Genomic DNA, 22,639 nt, shown 5'->3' with positions numbered 1-22,639 from the left:
ATTACGAGTATATCGACTATCTTCTGATGAGAGAAAATACACTGAAGAAACGGCTATAACGCATGACACAATAATTTCCGTTTTTATTGTCCAACCGCTCTATTTTATTACTCTCTGCATCATAAGACCATTCAGCCATTTGTTCCGGATATTGAGTTTATGGAGTTTATACTAGATCTAAAAGCAATTACTGTTGAAAGATTTATATGTTACGGTGTTATACATAGTGTATTAGGTTCGCACTTTGTAAGATAATCTAACTAATTATCTATGTGTAAATAGCTCCCTTTACGCTGTAGACCGTGGTCTCTTATGAGCCCCATAAGAAGGCTCAGAGTCACTCAGCGGACGTAGACACAGCTATGCTAACAGAGTATCTACGTTATCAAATCAAAAATGTTACCGACATAGCTCAGCAAGTCACAAAGCTGAAGTGGCAATGGGGTCTTATGCTGCTGGAATGGCGACCCCACATCAGTAAACGCCGCGTAGGTCGATGGAACCCGCTTAATACAATCGGACCGGGACCGTGGATTTTGGAACTGCCTACAAAAGACCTATGGCTAGCAGTGGACGTCAATCGGTTGAATTGATGATAATGTTGATGATGAGGCTGCAGAAGGAAATCTTAGCAAATAATCTATGATCTTACGAGTTCTTTAAAGTTACTTTGTATTGAAATTTTTAATTCAGCATTTTATTACAGTCTAAAACTAAGGAGTTTTAAAAGTCTTTCAAAAAGATACGCCGGAAAAAAAATCAACCCAAAAAAAGCAATTTACAAAAGTTAAACTTAAATATCTACCTAATACTTATGCGCGTCAAAATTCGTGGACTTTTGCAAAGCTTAAGAAAAAATATGGGTATAGGTCCAAAAAAGGACTTATTATATTGCTACAGAGCCTCATGAATGCGACTATGTTTAGATATGATAAATAAATAAAAGGATAGCCCACTTCATAGACAGCTTCGTCACTTACCATCAGATGAGATTGCAGTCCAACTTTAACATTACTAAAATTAGTTTTTCTTTGTTTCAGATAAAAAAAATGCTTAAGTGGACGGTATATGGTAAAAAAAATCAAGATATACAGATAAACAACGATGACGAAACAGATGAAGCAGAACCTTACACTCACAAAACTTACGACGATAAAGTAAGACGTTCTTTAGATGCACAGACTGTAAAAAAAAGTAAAAAGCCCAGCAGATATCAGAGAAGGTCTTTAGGTGCGGCAGCTCGGAAAAATAACTGCCGCAATGTGGATAAAGAAAACATTAATTGTGTAGGCAATACGCCTAATCACTTTAGAGAAGGTTTTATGAAAAAAATTGATAGCAATGCTTTAAAAGACGTAAGCAACATTACCCCTACCTCTGGTAATCCTAATATCGAAAAAAGAATGCTATATCGAAATGCATCGAAAGACGATATTCCTCCAGATTTACCTCCTACTCCTCCTACGTATAGTAGAAGAGTTAGAGAAGCTAAAAAGAGGAAACTCGAAACCAGCTGCAATAATAACGTAGTTTTTAATAGGAATAGTTGTATTTATAAATCAGAAAGAAGAATCAAGCAAGATAGAAGTTTAATAATATCACCAAAACTAAGTCATAGTGTTTCTGAACCATCATTGAATGAGCTATCAGAAAGATTAAGCTCATCTTCAGGTAGTAACAAAAGTTCATTTGTAATAGCAAAGCAAATAAGTAATAAAAAAACAGTAAGTACAACAAAAACTGCAAGTGAAGGTCTAGTGGAAATAGAATATGACAAAGATTTAGTCATAAATTGTGTTGAAAAACCCGTTATAGTTGATAAAACAAATTTAGAAAAATGTACTTTACCTATATTTGGTCACTGTATGTTTACAGATAACCCTTTATATTTTAATAAAAAGGAAGATGGTCCAACAAATATAAGGCCACTAAAACGCACTAGAAAAAAATCTAATGAGTTTGAAAGTTCTTTTAAATCTCCTTCTATTGATAAAAAAGATGTTCATTCTTTAGTTCGGGATGGTTGTTCTCCTTCTATTACGCCATTGTCTGTAAAACTAGCTGCTCTTAGATTTAGCACTATGAGTGCGCATACTAAGTCACAACGAGCTGTTTGTAACAACGACATTACTGAATTTTTCCCAAAAGTGGATATTCCTTTTACGATTCCATTAAAAGATGAAGAGAGCTCCACAGAAATGGAAAATAAATTTATTCTTGGGAAAGATTCTATTAACAGTACAACAGAGTCAACCGTTTCAACTACCCAAATGGGAGATATAACTCTAGAAAGAATGATAGAAGACATAATTAAAAGCACGAAAATAGTAAAATCTAAAAGAAGAATACTTACCAATATGCAACCCGAAGATAAAATCTCAATTGAAGAAGAAATTCCTACAATCGAGACGATTAAAGATTTGTTTGTGAAACCACAAACTGAAATGAAGACAAATTTAATAAAAGAAGCGAGATACGTGAACTTATCAAGAGAAAATTCAGTGTCTCCTAAAACTACACCCACTAAAAAGAGAGCTCCAATTCATAGAGTCAACGATAAGTTACTAAAGAATGTTCCTATTGGAGGATTCATCTTAGACGATGGTGATGGATATAATGAAAGAGAAGTAAGAACTCCTGATAAATGTGTGGATGTGAACCATAAGTCTAATGTTTATGATCGTGTAAATATGTCATTAAATAGATCGCGATCAATGAACTCTTCTTTAAATGAAAAACGTAATCTGGACCTAGTAACATCTGAATCAACACCAGACTTATATTCTGCACTAAGAGATTGTAAAAATAGTAGATGGAGAAGACAAAAATGCATTCGCAGAAAAAAATCCACCGTAAGTATCGATAGTATTTGGAAACAGAAACAAGTTGATTCTAAATCTTCGTTGGTTCTAACTTTAGAAATGGGCTTACCCAGCCCGGCAATAGAATTACAAAACTCTTCACTATGTGAACCAATAAGTGCAGCATATTCTGAAATTGTACCTATAGAAAAGGGATATGCATTAAACAACTCAATAAGGTCTAATGTATCACACAGCAGTCTCAAAACGAACGGACCAGTGCAAAACAAAAGATCTAGAGAATTGTTTGGTTTAACATTAGAAAATGGGATTCCCAGCCCAATTACTCCATTACCGAATCTTAAAAGGTCCAGTAATGTGCTCAGTGAAGAAAGAGCTCGTAAAACAAGTAAATTAGAGGTAGATTTACTATCAAATGGGTTGATGACACCTGTGTTAGAACATAAAACATCAAGACGTTGTCTAACTTACTCTCCGGAAGATAGCAGTATTAGTAGCAGTGAAGAAAAAAGGCAGAGCGTCGCAAGTAATCGCTTAGAGCGAAGCACGGATCGATTTCAAGCATTAAAAGGAACTATTGATTTAGAAATAGTCATGAGAAATGATATAATAGACGTGCACGGTGAGTGGTGGATATCGTTCCACGATTATTTTATTCGGTTAGTAATGTTAAACAAAAAAATATTAATTTTTGTTTCCTTTTCCAGTAATTCGCTGTCGAGATCTGCAGCGTTCTTCTGGAAAAGTCGACGAGATCAACGCGTATGCAAAGGTATTAAAAAAAATTTAAATTAAAATTTCGTTTATTTCAAGTAGGCCTTTATAAGCACTTTTGAAACATAAAGTATGTCAGTTTGTAGTAACTCTACCACCGGTTCGGGAAGCAGATCCTACCAAGAAAAACCAGTAGAAACTCTGTAGTTGCTCTTTCCCAACATCAATATTTACAATCATTTACAGAAAAAAAAAATAAGATTAATACTAAAAAATAACGGATGAATATACCCAACTTCGTTCTCTGTGCACTTCTTAAATTGGCAAACAAAATTATTGAAACCTACTCCTACAATGTCCAATATATGAACGGAACTATTTTAACACAGAAGATACTATCATTATGGCAACGCCAATATCAAAACTATGGGCTAGTACGGCGGACCATTAATTCGAACCAAGTACCCAGTGATCTATAACATGCTGAGCAAATAAGGCAATTGCAACCTAACAAGATTCAATAAAAGAATCATAGTGGTTATTGGATTATGACGGATTTTTCAAGAGACGACCACTTTAGATTGTTTCCACAAAAAAATAAACATTGACGCAGCTGATTATTATAGTTACTGTATTTTAATCACAGGTCGTTATCAGCGGGGTCGCGGAAGATCAGAGCTTGCCATCACAGCGATCAATATTCCAGCGTACCTCAGTCCTTTACGGGAAGAGAGAACCGGAGTTCCAGAGACACCTGAAACTGCCGTTACCGAATGCTGTATACGACCATCAGATGCTGCACATCTCTGTATGGCACAGGGATAAAAAGTACAGGTAAGATAAGAGCCTCAACATAAATCCATAAAAAATGATCAAAACTTAAGAGTAATTCGTTAGCCAAACGAATGACATCATAAATTGCATTTTTTCTTTGTTTAGCATTCGATTATCATTTTTTAATTGTCGTCTTTATAAAAACACAGTTTATTTTTCTTATTTTTACAAATACGATTTTTGATAATTAACATAACAGCTTGCTAGAATGTAATCTAAAAACAACAATACTTAGACCAGATTATCCCATAATTAATATCATAATATGAACCTAAAACTCAATTTATCGTGGAGCTCTCAATTGGGAATTAAAGGCATATGTGATTTTTACATTTAAAGGAAATACATTTCTAGAGAATTGTAATTTAACAATTTACTTTCTTGAAAGAATAGAAAAACGGAACTTCCCAAGCGTGATTGTGTTTTGAATTTTATATGAGCAATCTAATTCTACATGTCTTTTATAAAGAACACACATGAAAAAATAAAATGTAATCGTACTTCTAATGCATAGGAGATTGCTTTCCAATCAAGTGAAGGTGAGTATTGTTATGAAATAATTATAGTCGACTTATAGTAGTATAGTTTACTGCTTATACTGGTACTCTAATTATTAATAGCTTATTATCATTATTAGTGCTTAGATTTACAACAGATCCCAGAATCGTTTAGGATTAAGTGGTACCCATGCTAATATTATAAATGCTAAAATTTGGTAGTTTGTCCTAACTATACCCCCTTACGAAGACAACAATCAAACTGATTTTCGGTATAGATTATGAGGAGATGTTGACTTTACAATGAATAATAGTTAAGACTTAACTCAAGAGATGTTTTCTTAACAATTATTCATTGTAAAGTCAACTTCTCCTGAGGATGCTCCAATTTCGAAACGAAATGTGCGTAGAGGGTAAATTTCCGCAGATCGGTTTGGCGTGGAGTATAAGGATTGAAGAAATTATAAATTACACCATACAAATTCTCCTGCTTTTCGCGGAATATAGCAAATTAAGCTTAATTTTTATAATGTATCATGGAATTCCGCAAAGTAACGCCTGCTTCTATCAAATATTTCAGTAAAGAGTTAATTGAAAGGCCGGAGAGTAATATAGGCTACTTTTTGCCCCAGAAAAACAAGCGGTCCCGCCGGATTTGTAAAAAGCCGTACAGCCAGTGACGTGCACTTCATACATGCACAAAAGCACGGCGTACCCTAAAATTGATATATAACTCGTATAGTAGGAGGATTTTTGCCTTTTTTTTATGCAATTTTAAGGAAATACATTTCTCCTTTCCTGGTAAGAAACCGAGTCCACGCCTTGCGTACTGCTAAGTAGTATAACTATAAATTTAATCTGGATTATACAGAAATTGATCTCACCAGATAAGACGTAATTATATTACCCCTAACTTCTTATTTGATATGGTTTAGCTCGATAGGGAGGGCTATCGAGCACGATATCGTCGACTGGATCATTATTAACTAAACAGTTAAGCTTGCCAAACCATAGAAAAACAGAGGGGGAGAGGATATAAGGGAGGTCCTTCATTAATTTGCCTGTAATCCCTCCATACAAAGTGATTTTCGGCTTAGTAAGACCATTTGAACCCTGGATAAAAATGTATATACTTCAATTATTATTATGACCTTGTGGAATTTTGTGTCAAGGCCTGGATTGTATCAAGGGCGATAAAGGAGGTAGTATTTATTCTGATAGTGGTATTTTCTCTAGTATTATAATGCATATAGTTTAGGGAACATTAAAGCTGAAAGATTTGTTATAGCCAAATATTCCGGAAAATATTCTGGAACATTCTAGGGCTAACCTAGAATGTTCCAGAATATTTTCCGGACGAAAAAATGGTGGCTAGAAGCTATGCAAGAACGTAGATTGTGTTTGTTTTAAAATTCTTCGTCTAGTGAAGTTATCCGAGTTGGTGTTAAATATCCACATTAAGTATTAATATTATAAATACGAAAGTCGCCGGCAGAACTAGTGAGTATATAATATGTTCAGAAAAGGTGTGGCCGTTGAGCTGGATGAGCCAACGGAGGAAGGAGTGGCGTGCGAAGAGTTATATGAAAATGTAGTAGGCAGTGCTTGTTCCCCGGGCGTCTAACAAAGCCAACAAGAGGGATATACCGTGTTGTTTTTAGTAGGGGTATTGGACTTTAGAGGGGGGTAGTCCCACATAACCTCCGTCCTGCCCGAGGGTCGGAGGTAGCAATAAAGCTTTTCCACCACGCCACAAAAAACAGGTAGGCAGTGCTTTTACGCATGAATGAAGATCCGGCCACTAAGTGTTTTAAATGTAAGTCCTCATGCGTAAATTTATTGACAATAAAATAAAATGGCCGTAATAAAACGGTTGCAATACTGTAGCCACGCAACGGGACGGCCGATGGCAAGCCTTTCTCACTTTTCCCTGGTATTGCTTTCATACATAAGATATAGGGGGTGGCCGGAGTGACGCGGGGCGCGAAGGAATATGCGCAGACCGATCGATTCCAGCGGCGCACCCGGGACAGTCGCGTTTCGGACTCACCTCGATAAAGTGTCCATACAACCTTTTCGATAAATTACGCATTGGATATTACTTTAACAGTGTTGTGCCACGTTGTGTTAGTGAGGTGTGATATTGGATCTGCCTTAGATAGGAGAGCAATCGGTAAGACTTCCAATTTATGAAAACCCGCTATTCGTTCGATCTGGCTTAAAACTTGCGTACATCTAGCATGTCGCTACAATCGTTTCAGATAAAGCTGAACGATAACGCTTATCGTGCGTGCTAGAAAGTGTCAGTTATTTATGCAACTATCATACCATTCTAGAACTTTGCTAGATAGAACAGCGGTTTAAAAATATTGCTTGTAGCAGTATTATTTTTTAAAATTACAAATTTATTTTTTATTTCAAAAAATAATTTAAACAAAAACGTCGGCAATATTAAAATAATACTGCTTCTTGCGATTTCTGTCAGCTCCCAATGCAACTTCTTTTACACAAATGTTTTAAGGTAAGTTTATTTTAATCTGTTAAAATTTTTTTTTTTCTCCATTTATTTTACATACATTAAATATACTTTTATTATAGGTTTTTTTTAAATATTTATTTTAAATAAGAGAGTTCTTTTTGAATTTAACACAAATAGTTGAACCACGAACGATAATTTTCTGCATGCCATGGTAGACATTTCAGGAAATAGGTTTCAGGCATTTCGATAATATATCTCAAAATTTATATTCTCTGTTGGACCTAGATCCAATTAAGCTTCTGTTAGGGCACCAGGATTTACTGGATAGAGGGACAATGGAATAAATCTTTATATAATATTATAACTAAGAGTAGTCGCTGGTTATAATGGATCTTTTGTTTAAAAAAAATACACGTTTATTCATAACATGTTTTTTTCCACTACACCCTTGACTACAATCTCACCCCTAATCGGTTTTTACGCCGCATCGTATCGGAACGCAGAATCTCTATCGGTAGGGTGATAACTAGCCACGGCCGAAGCTTTCTAACTCACAAATTCATATAAGTATGTTAGCTTCTTATTTGTATCAATGTACCTTCAATCAATGTCACTAACCGATAATAGTCGTGATCTGTGCGTCGTGGCTTAGTATCTAAGTCCGCCATCTTAGCTGAGCTAAGACAGCTGTTTTAGCTCTATCTAACTTACTTTCAAAATATAAGTGATACCTCTGCCTGATCTGTAATCTGCATTGAGATCTGTAAGACATCGACCGCCACAGACTTTAAAATATTATCATACGTTAAATACCGGTTGTATTTCCAGATATACTGACGTTTAAAAGTGATTTTACACCATAACTCCGACAAATTATAACCGATTTGAATAATTATTTTTGTACTATGTGTTTAATTTTGCCCAAACTGTGGTTGGAGATAGAGGACAGAACTCCTCAGCGGACAGCAGCACCCCTCATTTAAGGCTTAGCGATACTGAATACTTTAATTTTATTTAGATGTACAACTTAATTTAATGCCACATGAAAAAACAAAATCAAACGCAGACGAAGTCGCGGGCAACAGCTAGTATTTTCATAAATAAAATCTTTTAATACAGCCATATAATAGGTACATTTGATTAGTTAGGTATTCCGCATGATATATTTCAATCAACGTCAATAATATTATTAGTGCATGAATATTCAAATTGAGTTGATGCAAATGAAGATCAACAAGGAGATATTAATTGCATGACAACGAATCGACTTCTAGCTGAGGGCATTGAGATTCACGTGGATCACTAGTTGGGACTTGGCAAACGTCCAATTTATTGAAACTGTAGGTTCTTGGAAAAACCATATTTTCTGAAGTGAAACTTCTTAAGAATCGTTAAGATTGAAACTCGATGAATCGAAAATGCGTTACGACAAACATATATATGGCTTAAATCGGCAAGAGAATGAGATAGAATACATTACACCAGCACGGCTAGCATGGGCAGGAGACAATTATCTCCCCGGGGAACGGAAATAGAATTTGCCTTCTCCCACAGCTTTATCAACTCTCAGAGAGAGCACTGGCGCACAAGTGGAAATAATATCCAAATAATATGTGTGTATTAATAAACGTGGGTAAACTTCTCATATTCCATGTTCCAGTGATTTAGCAGGTGGGCACGTTAATTATATCCTTTGTCAGATGATATAGACGGGGGATATAATTTTTATCTCCCGCCCGTGCTAGCCCTGCAGGGCTGTCCAATCGAGAGAGTAACGAGTGCATCGCGAAGCGCTCCTTCTGTACTCCAAAATATATTTTTTTTGCCGCAGTCTGGGCTTCTCCCACACGTTAAAAAAATTGCTTCGCCAAGGTCAACCATCCCATGTTTGGGGTAGAATTTATTTTCCTAACTCTTTGTTAAAAAAAAAACATTTCAAAACGAAAAAAAATAACCTGAATATTACCCATTTATCTTTTTTAAGATGTCTCGTTTATTGTGGTTTTCGGTTTCACAGACAGTAATGTGTCTCTAAAGCCTGTGAAGTTTTATTTCAGTTTCCAGTTACACGTTTTATAAACACAGCAAAATCTATAAATTTATAATATTACTAAAGTAGCTAAATTAAAAAAATAATGATACTCAATACCTATGAACGCCACTGTATACCACCGCTCTGGCTAAGTGCAGATCGGTAGTCCTCACACGCGTTAATTTCTACACCAACCCGTTCCTAACGTCAAAGGTGGTGGTCAAAGAGATCGCTTTAGCTATAAGACCGCCTTTGCACGCCCTATTTTCTATTCTAACCTGTTACGGAGTATGATAGTCATATCCCTAATCGGTTTCTACGCGACATCGCAACGGGATCGCTTAGCGGCACGTCTTTGTCGGTAGGGTGGTAACTAGCCAGCGCCAAAGCCTCCCACCAGACCAGACCAGAGAAAATTCAGAAATAATAAATTCCCAAATTGCCCGTTGCGCCAGGGAGGTGTGTTTTGTCGGGAGTTCCAAATACCACGGTCTTGTGGCGCTTGGGTCCAGCGGAAACTTGTTATCATCATATCAACCCATTATCGGCCCACTGCAGAGCGCGGGTCTCCTCCAACAATAGGAAGGGGTTAAGGCCGAAGTCCACCACACCGGCCTAGTGCGGATTGGAGGACTAAACTGTTAAACTCGTTATACTTACTATAAAATTATATTATTATATCTCCCCTTTTTTATACATAGAATAAAATGAAATTATTTATATATTTTTATTATACTGAGCTGATTCGATTTGATTAATACTGAGCATTATATCCAGGTCAGTGCTCACGCTAAGCACTTCATATTTATTTACGCAGAAGCTCGCTGTTTTTCCACATAAATAAAATGAATGAGTTTTTTCATACGCATTACCTAAAAGCATATTTGAAATTTCACAGAGCTTATATTTTGAAGAGACTTAATATATGAGAGGGTATGAAACTCAGAGGGTAAAACTGCAGTGATAGACCTACTAAACACTTGCAGAATTAGTGCTAACCTTTTCTAATGTAAGAATTTCATAAAGACAGACATTGCATGCGAAAACATGCAACGTCGCTTTCGTTTAATTAACTTGTTTTTCCTATTTAAGTTACCAAGGAAACCGAATATTATCTAGGTAAATAAACAAACATAAATATACGGGACAGAGTGAGATAGAAAACATTATACATTTTTTTTCACATTCTAGTTACCATGAAAACTAAATAATAAACATTACATTTATCCTAATAGTACAGATACTCTACGTCCACCTCAATCTCCCGTAGGCTTCTTTTAAGAAGTTACACTTCCGCCGTGTGTGAATAAATTGCACAGGATATTTAATTTACCCTTTCATATGGTATTAATCTTTATTCAGTTAAATAAACTCTTTTTGTGTATGTTTCGATAATCGTACTTAAGGAGTAAACTCCAGTCGTGCGTCGGAGCTGACACAATTTTTTTTTATTTTGTTTTGTCTTGTTATCAAAAGACATCGAGACATCGAGTAGTCGATATCCCATAAACTCGCACAAAGCTATTTGCAACTTCTTTTCTTATAAGCATGGCTGGGGTTTGAAACGCCCACCTGAGTTCTGTGCTTCCTAATTCTTACATGTGTATCTTTGAAACAAGAGTGTATAGGCATCTTCTAGGCAAGCGCGTCCCAACTAAGGCCACATCTGCGCTTTCCATTGGGTGAGATTGTGGCCAAGGTTATTACCAATTACCAATAAACCATTGGACTGGTCATCGGTAGATGGCGCTGCTGTCGGCATGTTATCAAATTTGATTAAATTATTATAAATTTGCGAAGCTGTGACAGTGTAGTGGGTAAGAGCTCGACTTCACTTTCGGGGGTCCGAGTTCGAATCCCAGCACGCACCCAGCAATAACGTTTCAAGTTATTAAAAATATCACTTGCTTCGACGGTGAAGGAAATATCGTGAATAACCTGCGTGCCTGAGAGTTGTAATAATGTTCTCATAGGTTACGGAGTCTACCAACCCACACTAGGCCAGCATGGCGGACTACAGCCTTAACCACTTCTCATTGTTTGAGGTGACCCATGCCCCATGGTGGGCCCGTAATGTGTCGATATGATAATGATTATAAATTTAATGTGTCGCTGCTTTCCCGAACCGGAATGACGTCTGCCGGATCCGCTAGTTTTTACAAAAGAAGTCCCAAAATAATTCATCAATTTCCGTCCAAACATCTGAAATACCGTCAGTCAAAGACGTAACCTTATAACCTTGAATATAAACGTATTGAATTGACTATGGGATTTATTAATACACTTACCCCGGCCATCTCGTGAAATCGATATCGTATGACGTCATCAAGAAATACAATTTGGGGTATTTTCCACACAACATTGACTACCTAGTTGGTGTCGTGGTCGGTATATTCAACAAAGATTTATTTGCTATTGGATTCTATTGTCTCTTCTTTTTGACTCGTTGAGCACGTAAAGGCGGTGTTTATCCCCGTGCCTCGGAGAGCACGTAAGACCTGCAGTCTTAAGGCTCTGTACATTGAAAAAAATAATTAAAAAAAATGAAGTTCTGAGGTCGTAGAAACGAGCAAAAAATATTTTTTATGTGTGTGTGTGTACGTGTGTGTGTGTACGTGTGTGTATGTACGTGTGTGTGAGTGCGCACTTTAGTTTAGTTGTCTTAGCGCCATTATAATGTATCAGAGGCAAGTCTAACTACCGAACCATACATTTTATACTTATTTTTTGCCACATTGAATGACCTCATGAATATGCTATGCCACTACCCACATACTCAGTTTTTATTATAACTATTCCTTTAGCAATATCTTTAGTGTAGAGAAAAACTTAGTAAGCGATCGTTTTAAAATAAATTCCTTTTTTTTCTCTAAATCTCCCGCGTTTACAAGTTTGCGTTATGGGTACTAAGATGACTGATGAATATTTTAATGAATCATATAAATAAATACTTATAATATATATTAGGTGATCCAAAAAAACATTTCTAACTTCCCGCTAAAAATCTCAGATTTTCAAAAATCCAAAAAAAAACATTTTTATTTTCCAAACAGGCTCAAAAGTTGTTTCTGTTGGGTGTAAAAAAAATTCTGTGGAAAGATGAGCCCTTAATATTAATATTTATCCCATGTTATTCTTATGGGAATTAAAAAAATGCGATGAGGACAAATCTTAATATTAATATTAAGGGATTAGGATGAATATTTTTGAATCACCCTAATGTAAATAAACACCCAGACACTGAAACACACTCATGTTCATAACACAAATATTTTGTTGTGGGAATCGAACCCACGGCCTTGGACTCAGAAAGCAGGGTCGCGGTCCACTGCCCCAGTCGGTCGTCAATATTTGGTTGAAAAAACATTTCAATTAAATAAATTTATTCATTTCAATTTCATCAAAATTTATTCATTAAAATTTACCGCAACAAAATTATAATTAAGACACATCATTCACTAACTTAACGCAGAATCCCATTTATACAGTTTAATAATTTTTCTAAACACTATTGACTCACCAACTCAAATGACACCAAACCACGATGACATGCAATTATATTCAAAGAAATTCAAATGTTAATATTCATTTATTTCAGGTAGTTTAGTATATGGTGTCAGAATACTAAATAAGTATAAGTAATAAGGCACTTTAAAAAAAAATTGGAACTACACAAATAATTTATTTGTATCCAACGTTATAAAATAGTTATATGGCAAGGATTATCATTTCGATAAAAGCTTCAAAAGCACCCCACGCTTTTTTTTTAAATAAAACATTTTTTTCTTATTAACACCATTAATCATTTTGTTAGATTTTTTAACAATATTCTTAAATCAAATTTATTTAATAATTTTTAGATTCGTTTATTTATGAAAGCGTGTTTTTCACATTTTTTAAAACTGTTAACTGATGACTGTAATCAAACTATATGTAACTGTGATCATTATCTTAATTACGTATGTAGATTTTTGAAACCAGTCAAAGATGACGTCATCACAGAGGCTTTTAATGGTATAAGATTATTGACGAAATAGTGATATCAAATTCAAATTCAAAATTTCTTTATTCATATCACAGGCACTTATGAAGCGTTCATACATATATGTTTACATACTTGTAAGGGGATTGTGATAACTTCGTACGCCAACTTAAACCTAAATTTAGGGTTCCAAACGCGCCCTGGTCTAAGAAGAGCCCACAACAAACTAAGCCGGGTATTTTTTTTTTATCACCATCTCACAGTTTATTTATATTAAGCTATGAAGCTAGAGCAATTCACACCAAAGCTTTTTTATCGTTCAAGTAATCCTTAATATTATAATAGGATTTTCTGTAAGCTTACGTTTTATATAAACTTTGAACTTATTGAGAGACATCTCAAAGATTTCATTTGGTAATTTGTTATAAAATAATATACAATTGCCCTTGAATGAATTAGCAATTTTGTGTAGCCTAGTAAACTGCACAGCGAGTTTATTTTTTCTCCTAATATTAATATTGTTACAGTCCATTTTCTTTTTAAATTTTGTTATATTTTTATGGGCATAAATTAAATTTTCAAATATGTATCGACAATTATCACTTAATGCTTCTCTGTTACTGGGATTTTACCAGTAACCTTTGAGAAAAGAAGACGCAATCACCATAAGAGTCCCCATCCATATGCGGATGTGCTTAGCTTAGTGCCCGATCAAAGAGTAAGTCTCTGGAAATGCACGCATGCGTAGTTCGCGCACTACCACTCATGCAAAGGATATGGAAAGAAATTGATGAATCCTGACGAATGTAATCAGGATAATCGGGAATTTTAATAGAATTATTGCATAGACATCAGTCTTTGACAGGTATGCAAAATTTTAATGAAATCTGGCCGTTTAAAGTGGGTCAAAATTGCATCCTAAGAAATCGGTTACAAAAATACAAGTATAGCTATTAATTATAAAGCGTGCAGTGCCGGATTAACCACGTAACAAGAGTAGCAGTTAAGAATAGTAATTTACTAAACTATTAATTACCCACAAAATTGTCACCTATAGATAGCAAATACTGTAAAGTATTGAGTATTGAATTGTATTTTTACGACTTTATACTTAAGAACCCGTAGCAGATCAAGGGATCTTTGAAAGAATTTGCTACGGGCCCCGCGCTTGCTTAATCACTGAAACACGGCACTGAAAGCGTGTAAAACTTTATTGCAACAAAACACAGAAGGCAAAACACAAAGAAAACAAGGACCTAAATGTTGAGATGGTTTGTTAAACATTCCCGACATACAAATATATACAGGTATCAATCAATTTACATCTTCAATTACTTAGTTTCCCTCTACGTCAATGATGTCTATTCTACGTCGCCGAATGGCGTTCAAAACAAGCTTGTGTAAACAATTAAATGAAGGTGACTGTTGACCTACTACCGCTACCCCTGTAAATGTGGATATATAGCCTTACCACAAAAACTTTACTTCTCGCAAGTGCCGTTAATTCCCGAGGATAAAAACACCATTACGCCACAGACACTATATTCAATCAAATATTATGTATGTTATATATTTATGTATATTTAATATATATCTATATAACGTTTATTTATTTAAATTATCTATGTATTTGTATACAATAAACATTTTTGGTATTTGTGTATATATTAAAACACTCTTGGCACTATCCCGTTCTCTTGCTGTAAGTCCTTTCTACCAAGGTTGCTTGTATGAGATTGCTTGCAGCAATAAGGCCGCCTTTGCATGTCTACATTGTTTACTGTATCCTCCTTAATGTTTCTTTTCCTGTGTGTTTACGCGCAATAAAGTGTTTCTTCTTCTTCTTCAATCCATTACGGAATATTTTGGAAGCGGTGATAGCCTAGTGGGTGAGGATTCGGCTTTCCTTCGTATAGACCGAGTTCGAGCCTGGGCACGCACCGCTGACTTTTCGGAGTTATGTGCGTTTCAATTTTAGCAATTTAAATATCACTTGCTTTAAACGGTGAAGGAAACATCGAGTGGAAACCTGCATGCCTGAGAGTTCTCCGTAATGTTCTCAACGGCGTGTGAAGTCTACCAATCTGCATTTGGTCTGCATTTGCACTGCATTCTTAGAGGAGACCCGATAAATCTGTTACCGGCCCACTACTGGGCAAGGGTTTCTCACTACAATGGGTAAAGGCCGTAGTCCACCACGATGGCTCAGTGCGGATTGGTGGACTCCACGCACCTTAGAGAAAATTTTGGAGATCTTTCCTTCCATTTCCTTTATGTTTTAAAACTCAACTTCCTCTATATATTTACGCGCTGGCGCTCCTACCGGGAACGTTGTGAATTATTAAATCTATAGTAAACTCAGTTCCAGGACTAAGATTTTAAAATGAAGGACTATAAGTCAATTTTCCTCTGGCGTTAAAGTTTGATTCTTGAAAACTATTGGTTCTTCCGAGGCGTGCAATGTATTAAGGCTATTGTCCCAGATTTACGTTTTCTTTTAGGCACTATCTTATTCCATTTTTTTTATCGAAATAGGGCAGAATTGTTAAAATTATCACTTCGTATTGCCTTTTCATTGTTATTGTGAAATCATAAGCACAGATACAGTAAACTGGAATAGTTCACCCGAATGGTACACGCGAATAGTTCACCCGAATAGCACACGCCAATAGTTCATCCGAATGGTACACACGAATAGTTCACCCGAATAGTACACGCGAATAGTTCATCCGAGTTGTACACGCGAATAGTTCACCCGTACAGTACACGCAAATAGTATGATGCAAAGCCAAAGGCACCAAGCGGGCTTACAAGGTAACCATACACTGGCTACTTTACTGGGGCTTAATGCCAACTAAATTCAAAAGTCACCTGCAGGTATACCGTATAGAGTAGCTTTTTATGGCAAAGCTCGTCACAGAAGTACTATCGCCATGCTTATTTCTGCCATAAAGTGGCATTGTCATAATTTTTTTTTTTTTTATATATTGCGACAATACGCACATCGCCATCTAGCCCCAAAGTAAGCGTAGCTTGTTTTATGGTATTCTTGAAAGTGTTAGAAGTACTTTTTATCCCGACATTAAGCTCGGTTCCTTTGGGAGAGAGGATGAAAGTGTTTGACGATTTTACACCGTAACTCCGACAAATTATAACCGATTTAAATAATTATTTTTGTACTATAGAGGTTAATTTTGCCTAAACTGTGGTAAGAAATAGAGGCCAGAACTCCTCAGCGGACAGCAGCAAACCCCTCATTTAAGGCTTAGCGATACTGAATACTTTAATTTTTTTTTAGAACTACAACTAAATTTAATGCCACGTCAAAAAAACAAAAACAAACGCAGATGAAGTCGCGGGCAACAGCTAGTATGCGTATAAAGGAAGATGCATGGCAGGTTGTAGGTACAATACCTACGAATATTATTTATGCAATTTTTTTTTATTTGTTTGTCGTTCCTTTACGCCCCACTTAGCATCCAATGAACTTGATTTTCGGCACAAAATTAGTTAAAAGGACGGAGAGTAGTATAGGCTACTTTTTATCCCAGAAAAATAAAATGGCTTCAACGGATTTTTTTTAAAGCCTCGATATTCGCGGGCAACAGCGAGTTTGTAATATATTCTTCTTCTTCTTAGTCGTTTCAGTCTTGACAGACTGGTCGTGGTCGTCATCTGGGTTTTGTGGCTCGCTTGACAATACTTCGCCACTCTTCTCTAACGGATGCCTTTCTTGCGCATTCATGTAGAGGAGCCTCGATTGTGGCCTTCACTTGGTCCGTCCATCTCATCGGTGATCTTCCGCGTGCTCTGGTACCTTCTACTTTAACTTGAACCACAATTAGTAATATATACACATTATATAATTAAAAATATAATATTATCTCTATGATAACTAGGTCGAATTTATAATAGACTCGGCTCTCTGGTAACCGATATTATGCTGTTATTATGAAAGATGAAGGAGCGTTAGGCATCCCGCCAAGTATTTGTACGTCAAAGTAGGCTTTGTGAATTCTCCCCTTTTTCCACATTTTCGAGACAATGGGCTGCAATTGACAATACCGCTTTGTCAGTGTTCGACTCAACTCATCCATTATTACCATTCATTATCTGAGTTTTTCTTCATTCTAAGAGTAAGCGCTTTTCGTTATATTGCTTTGAAATCTAATTAAGGAAAAGAATTAATGATAAAAAAAATAACGACACAGTTTCTGTAGCTATGTTCTTAATCCTGTGGTTTTTAATGACATAGTGAAACAGTCCGTAGTTCCCTTAAGAATTTCAATATCTTTCTGTATATATGCTCCCTAAAATCATTCCTTCTATTTCTTCTGTCCTTCTGTTTACTCATCAGGCCATAATCGCAAGGATTTTTTTTTCACACATTTACTCATTAATTTAGGCAATAACGCCTTATTCTCAGTGCCGTGCACTTCCTACTCTCACAAAAGCACTGCCTACCCAAAAATTGATGTACAACTCGTATGGGAGAAGGATTTTTTCCATTTGATGCAATCTTCCTCATGTATGGTATATAACTCAATATATTTACTGTGTCGTGGTGGTATGTCATTATGCAGCCTTAAATGGTAGCGAGCTAGCCTGTTCGGTATGGCAGTTATAAACTCTTATCGGTTTCCGCGCGGCAACGTACCGGAACGCTAAATCGCTTGGCAGCACCTCGTATAGTATGGTAATCGACTATTACCGCACTATTACCATAATTTGCTTTTCATTACACCATTGTTCACAAGAGTTTGAATTACGCCTTGTGAATTTTTTCCCATGTTTTTTACCAGTTAATTCTATTATAGTTATTCTTTTTCGTTAAGAAAACTAACCTTAACCGTTTATTGTCTTCTACGATGCACAGAAAACAAATATTACATCATTAACATATGGGGGCATTAAATCAAATCAAATACATTTTATTGTACACCAAATTAAAACAAACAAGCATTAAAAAACAAACACACACAATTAAAATAAAGAAGAAAAGGTATAATAGGCGGCCTTATCGCTTAAAAGCGATCTCTATCAGGCAACCTGCCAAATCAAATTGAGTACCTACATGAAGTTAATAAGAATGGTTAGGATGTACACAAAATAATACTTTGATAATAAACATATATAACAAAAAAAAATTATTATAATTTCGTGGGGTCCGGAGGCACGAGCCCTTTTCAAAGAATTATCGAAAAGGGTTATCGAGTCTGCTGGTGATCCTAGAGCGGGCAGTTACCTTGGCCAAATTATTAGTTTGGCCATCCAAAGGGGCAATGCTGCCAGCATCTTAGGAACTGTGCCTCGCTGCGGTGGTTTCGAAGACGTTTTAGATTTTATTTAGTTTTGCATAATTTATTTTAGGTTATATTTATAAAACAAATATTTAAATTATTAAATGATCCTGTCGTAATAATAATAATAAATAAAATAAAATATACTTCATATACGTACACATATAATATAAAAAATATAATAGAATATTTATAGCCCAAATAATACTTACGCTGCGATCACCTGCACCGATATAGAGTGGCTAGGTCGGCCACTACAATTGGTGAACTCGACGTGATAATAAACTTTCAAAGCATTCAACCTATTGATGAAGAAATCGGGAATAACAAGGATTCTTATCACAGCCTATTTTCCTCAGGCGAACGGCAAAGTTGAGAGATGGCATCGCACTATGAACGCTGCGTTTATGGCCCGCGTTCCAGCCACTACAAAATATAACAGTTCATTTTGGACTATAGGCTCTAGAATTTGACAATAATAAATTATCACAACGATGCACGTATTTAGGCGAGACTTCAGATGGCCATGTGACACGTGGTGGCCTGTAAATGTTAACTATTGTTAGGTTGCTAGCTTTTATTACAATTTTTAAAATATTGTTTTCATTATATAAAAAAAATATTTTTTATATTTATTTATAATACATTCACTCTTTCATTCATTCATTCAAATTCAAAGTCAAATCTTCATTTGCGTGATTGCAGGTTAACAAATTTGATCTTATAATAAAACATTAAATGTCCCGTTCTTAAAATCTGCCATTCTATGGCATGCAAATCACAATAACACCTTAATTATAAAATTATTTTTCCATTTTATACAAATGTTAGAAAATTAAGGTAACAAAATTAAATAACAATGTCAATTTCAATCAAAATTAAATAATATAAAGTAAATTAAAATATAAATCTAGAATCGCTATTCTAGATATTCGTATACTGAATCATTCATTCATTCATTCGTAATAATAATAAGTAGAACAGAAAATAGGTGCAAGATAATTAAATAATACCTACCAGTTGAGATTGAGATTTTGTTTAGGTTAGGGTTACGTACTAAGTACAATATTATCGGGTACAGCGATTTGTGTAGTTATAAGTTCAGTGAACCTCCCCTCGTCAGAGGTAGGTCGTAAGTAAAGCCAACAGTAAAATCCAACTGTACCCTCGTGTTTAACGAGCCCGCCGGGTTTATGGGCAATAGGTAGTGTTCGTGTAACGCCGCTATTAGAGGACGTAAAACTACTGTAAACTTGTATTTTCGTAGTAGGCTTGGCCTCTAAGCTCAAGGACTGAGGTTACCTTCAAAGTCATATTTGTCAAGGATGTAGCTAGTATGATTAGTATGAGGTTTTAGTACTAGGCACTATAGAATTTTGTGACAGAGCTCCAGACAGAATAAGAATGGCAGTACTCCGCCATTCTTATTTCTGCCGCGGTCTGAAGGGTGCAGGTGCTGGCTTGACACTTACGCCTCAGGTTGATGAACACAAGACGACAGGCCGTGGGAGTTGGGACGTGTTCTTTGCATGCCCAACAAAGTGTTGCTCTGTCCATAGGCGATAGCTTTCCACTTACCATAACGAAGACCATTTGAATGTTTCGTCAATAACATATAATACATCAATCAAATAATATTTAAAAAAAAAAAGAATTTGGGAAAGTAAACCAAGTACGATTTGTATGGAATCTAACGAGCGCCATCATTAACATAACAGTTAATACTGGGAAACAGTACGCCACTAGAAAATCGCAAACTAGGTACCCAGCATCATCGGCAATTATATTCTGGCTAGCCCGCAACAATGTGAGATCTCAGCTTACTTTTAGTAGAAACAAAATAGCATAGAGATAGTTTATTGGAAGTAAGTGACAGGAAATATAAATTCACATAAAGCGTTCACACATACAACATGTTACCACTAATGTTAGGTCATTCGTTAACTTAAAATTTAAGCTAGGAGTGTTCCAGATACGCCCTGGTTTAACAAGAGCCCACACAAACTTAACCAGGATTTCGAGATTATCACCATCCCACAGTCGAATTAATATTTTGCTATGAAGTTAGAGCAATTCGTACTCAAGCTTTTTTATCATACATGTAATCCTTAATAGGATAATAATAGATTATAACAGGATTTTTCTAAAAGCTTACGTTTTATATAAACTTTATAGAACTATCCAGTTTTCCCAAGATACCTAATATATAAAAAGTATCTTGTATCCATTTCCAAAATGCAAGCTGCATCAATTAAGCAAACCTTAAAATATATACTTTCGCATTTCTAATATTAATAAAGATAATATATAAATGTATAAAATCTTGAAAAAAAAAATCCGTGATGTTAAGTAGTGTTTACATCCTCTTTGGGCGTTAGGAAAATTTTATATCCACTAGGCGACGCGTTGAACAAACAGCTTAGTGTCTATAAAACGACCGCGTAAATCGTAAAATATATTTGTACTTGGACCACATTGGATCTACGAATATAAGAGTATTTGTGGGGTTAACATCCATAGCAGCATGAGAGAGTGATGGGTCTTTTTGTAGACATGTTAAAGTCGGTTTTTTAGATTAAATAAGGCAAGTACTTAGATTATATTACGTATACTATTGGCCCATGGTTCGCAGCATGGTAAGCATTGGCAGGAGCCAAAAATTATATCTCCAGATTATATCCACCGACAAGCGATAAAATTTACATGATCAACTACCAAAACACGGCAACAGGGTTGAGTGAGAAGAGAAGTGTACCTGCGCCAAATATAACACTTACGTATACTTAATGTTCGGAGAGTGGATAAAACTGTGGGAAAAGATAAGCATTTTTTTGTCCTTTCAAAAGAGAAACATGTCCCCTGCCAATGCTAGCAGCGATTTGGGATTTGGCTAAGAACTTAACTTATGACAACACTTTTACAAGATTGTAGTATAGAAAAAGTATTATATCACTAAACAATTGGGCTAGTACCTACGTATTAATTTTGGTTCTCTATTAAAAATAAATTAAATAGTTCAAACAAACTAAAAAAACACGCTAATTTCTTTCTTTTAGTTTATTCATAATCCTAGCGATTTTTTTTAGTTTTACTTGATCTATTATTTTTATTAGAGCAAAATTAATCGGTAACCCATCCACCATTAAAGAGATAAAATATTTTTTTTTATTCAGTGTGCCCGTCTCTCGAAATGCAAGTTCTAATTATTATTTAAAACAGGCCATTAAAAATTTATTTTTTATAGTGAAAATTGGAATAATCTTTTCAGATTAGTGTATTGTCATCGGTCCTTGATATCTACAAAGTTTGAAAGAAATCTGACCGTTTAAAGTGGGTCAAAATCGCGCCCAAAGAAGTCGGTTACAAACAAACATACAAGTGAAGCTAATATAAAGCGTGTAAATACGGCCTTCGCTTTGCGTAATTTCTTTTATTTTGGCTCTGGGAAATGTATTTACGCACCCCTAATGGAAACAGCAACAGCATCCGAAATACCCTGATCCAACCCCGTGCCTGGCAGAGTACGCTAAGCCAGCTTATAAGTTCAGAGAAAATATTCATTTTAACTTTAACAGAAAACTAATAAAAGCTTTAAGCTTCTGCTACAGAAGCGAAGTATTGTACATGTTCTGCTACATTCAGCCCTACATACAAATTAATTGGCTTCTTACATCACTGTCGATACAAGTTATTACATTATTAACTGTGATTAACGTTCAGACAACTGCGCTCTACAATCTATCGAGGGTTTGACTTACGTAATAACCGTATTTTCAATACTTAGGTAAAGTAGAATTTTCTTATAAATACTTAATTGATGTTATTACATATTTTCTTGTATTTATTGGATTCAGAAATATCGTTATTCAAAATTCATTCTTTGTTTTACACGCACTATGTACTACTTAAAAGCCTTCAAACTCTTCACCAAATTTCTAATTTACAGTCAATATACCAAAAACCGCAATACAACCTTGAA

At 35.5% G+C, this 22,639-nt stretch overlaps 1 protein-coding gene across 1 annotated transcript in view; it reads left to right on the top strand.

The window, feature by feature from the left end:
- The first annotated feature begins 1,049 nt into the window (after window positions 1–1,049).
- LOC120637866 overlaps window positions 1,050–22,639 on the top strand; it is a 57,229-nt gene continuing 35,639 nt past the window's right edge. Inside the window, exons 1-3 of the mRNA XM_039909908.1 lie at window positions 1,050–3,444; window positions 3,530–3,594; window positions 4,183–4,370. Coding sequence (XP_039765842.1) covers window positions 1,050–3,444; window positions 3,530–3,594; window positions 4,183–4,370 — 2,648 coding nt within the window. The remainder of the gene's footprint in view (window positions 3,445–3,529; window positions 3,595–4,182; window positions 4,371–22,639) is intronic.

This window comes from Pararge aegeria, chromosome 4, assembly GCF_905163445.1.
Source record: "Pararge aegeria chromosome 4, ilParAegt1.1, whole genome shotgun sequence".
Classification (NCBI taxonomy): Eukaryota; Metazoa; Arthropoda; class Insecta; order Lepidoptera; family Nymphalidae; genus Pararge; species Pararge aegeria.
Note: the sequence above shows the minus strand (reverse complement) of the source record. Positions and strands in the feature narration are given on the sequence as shown.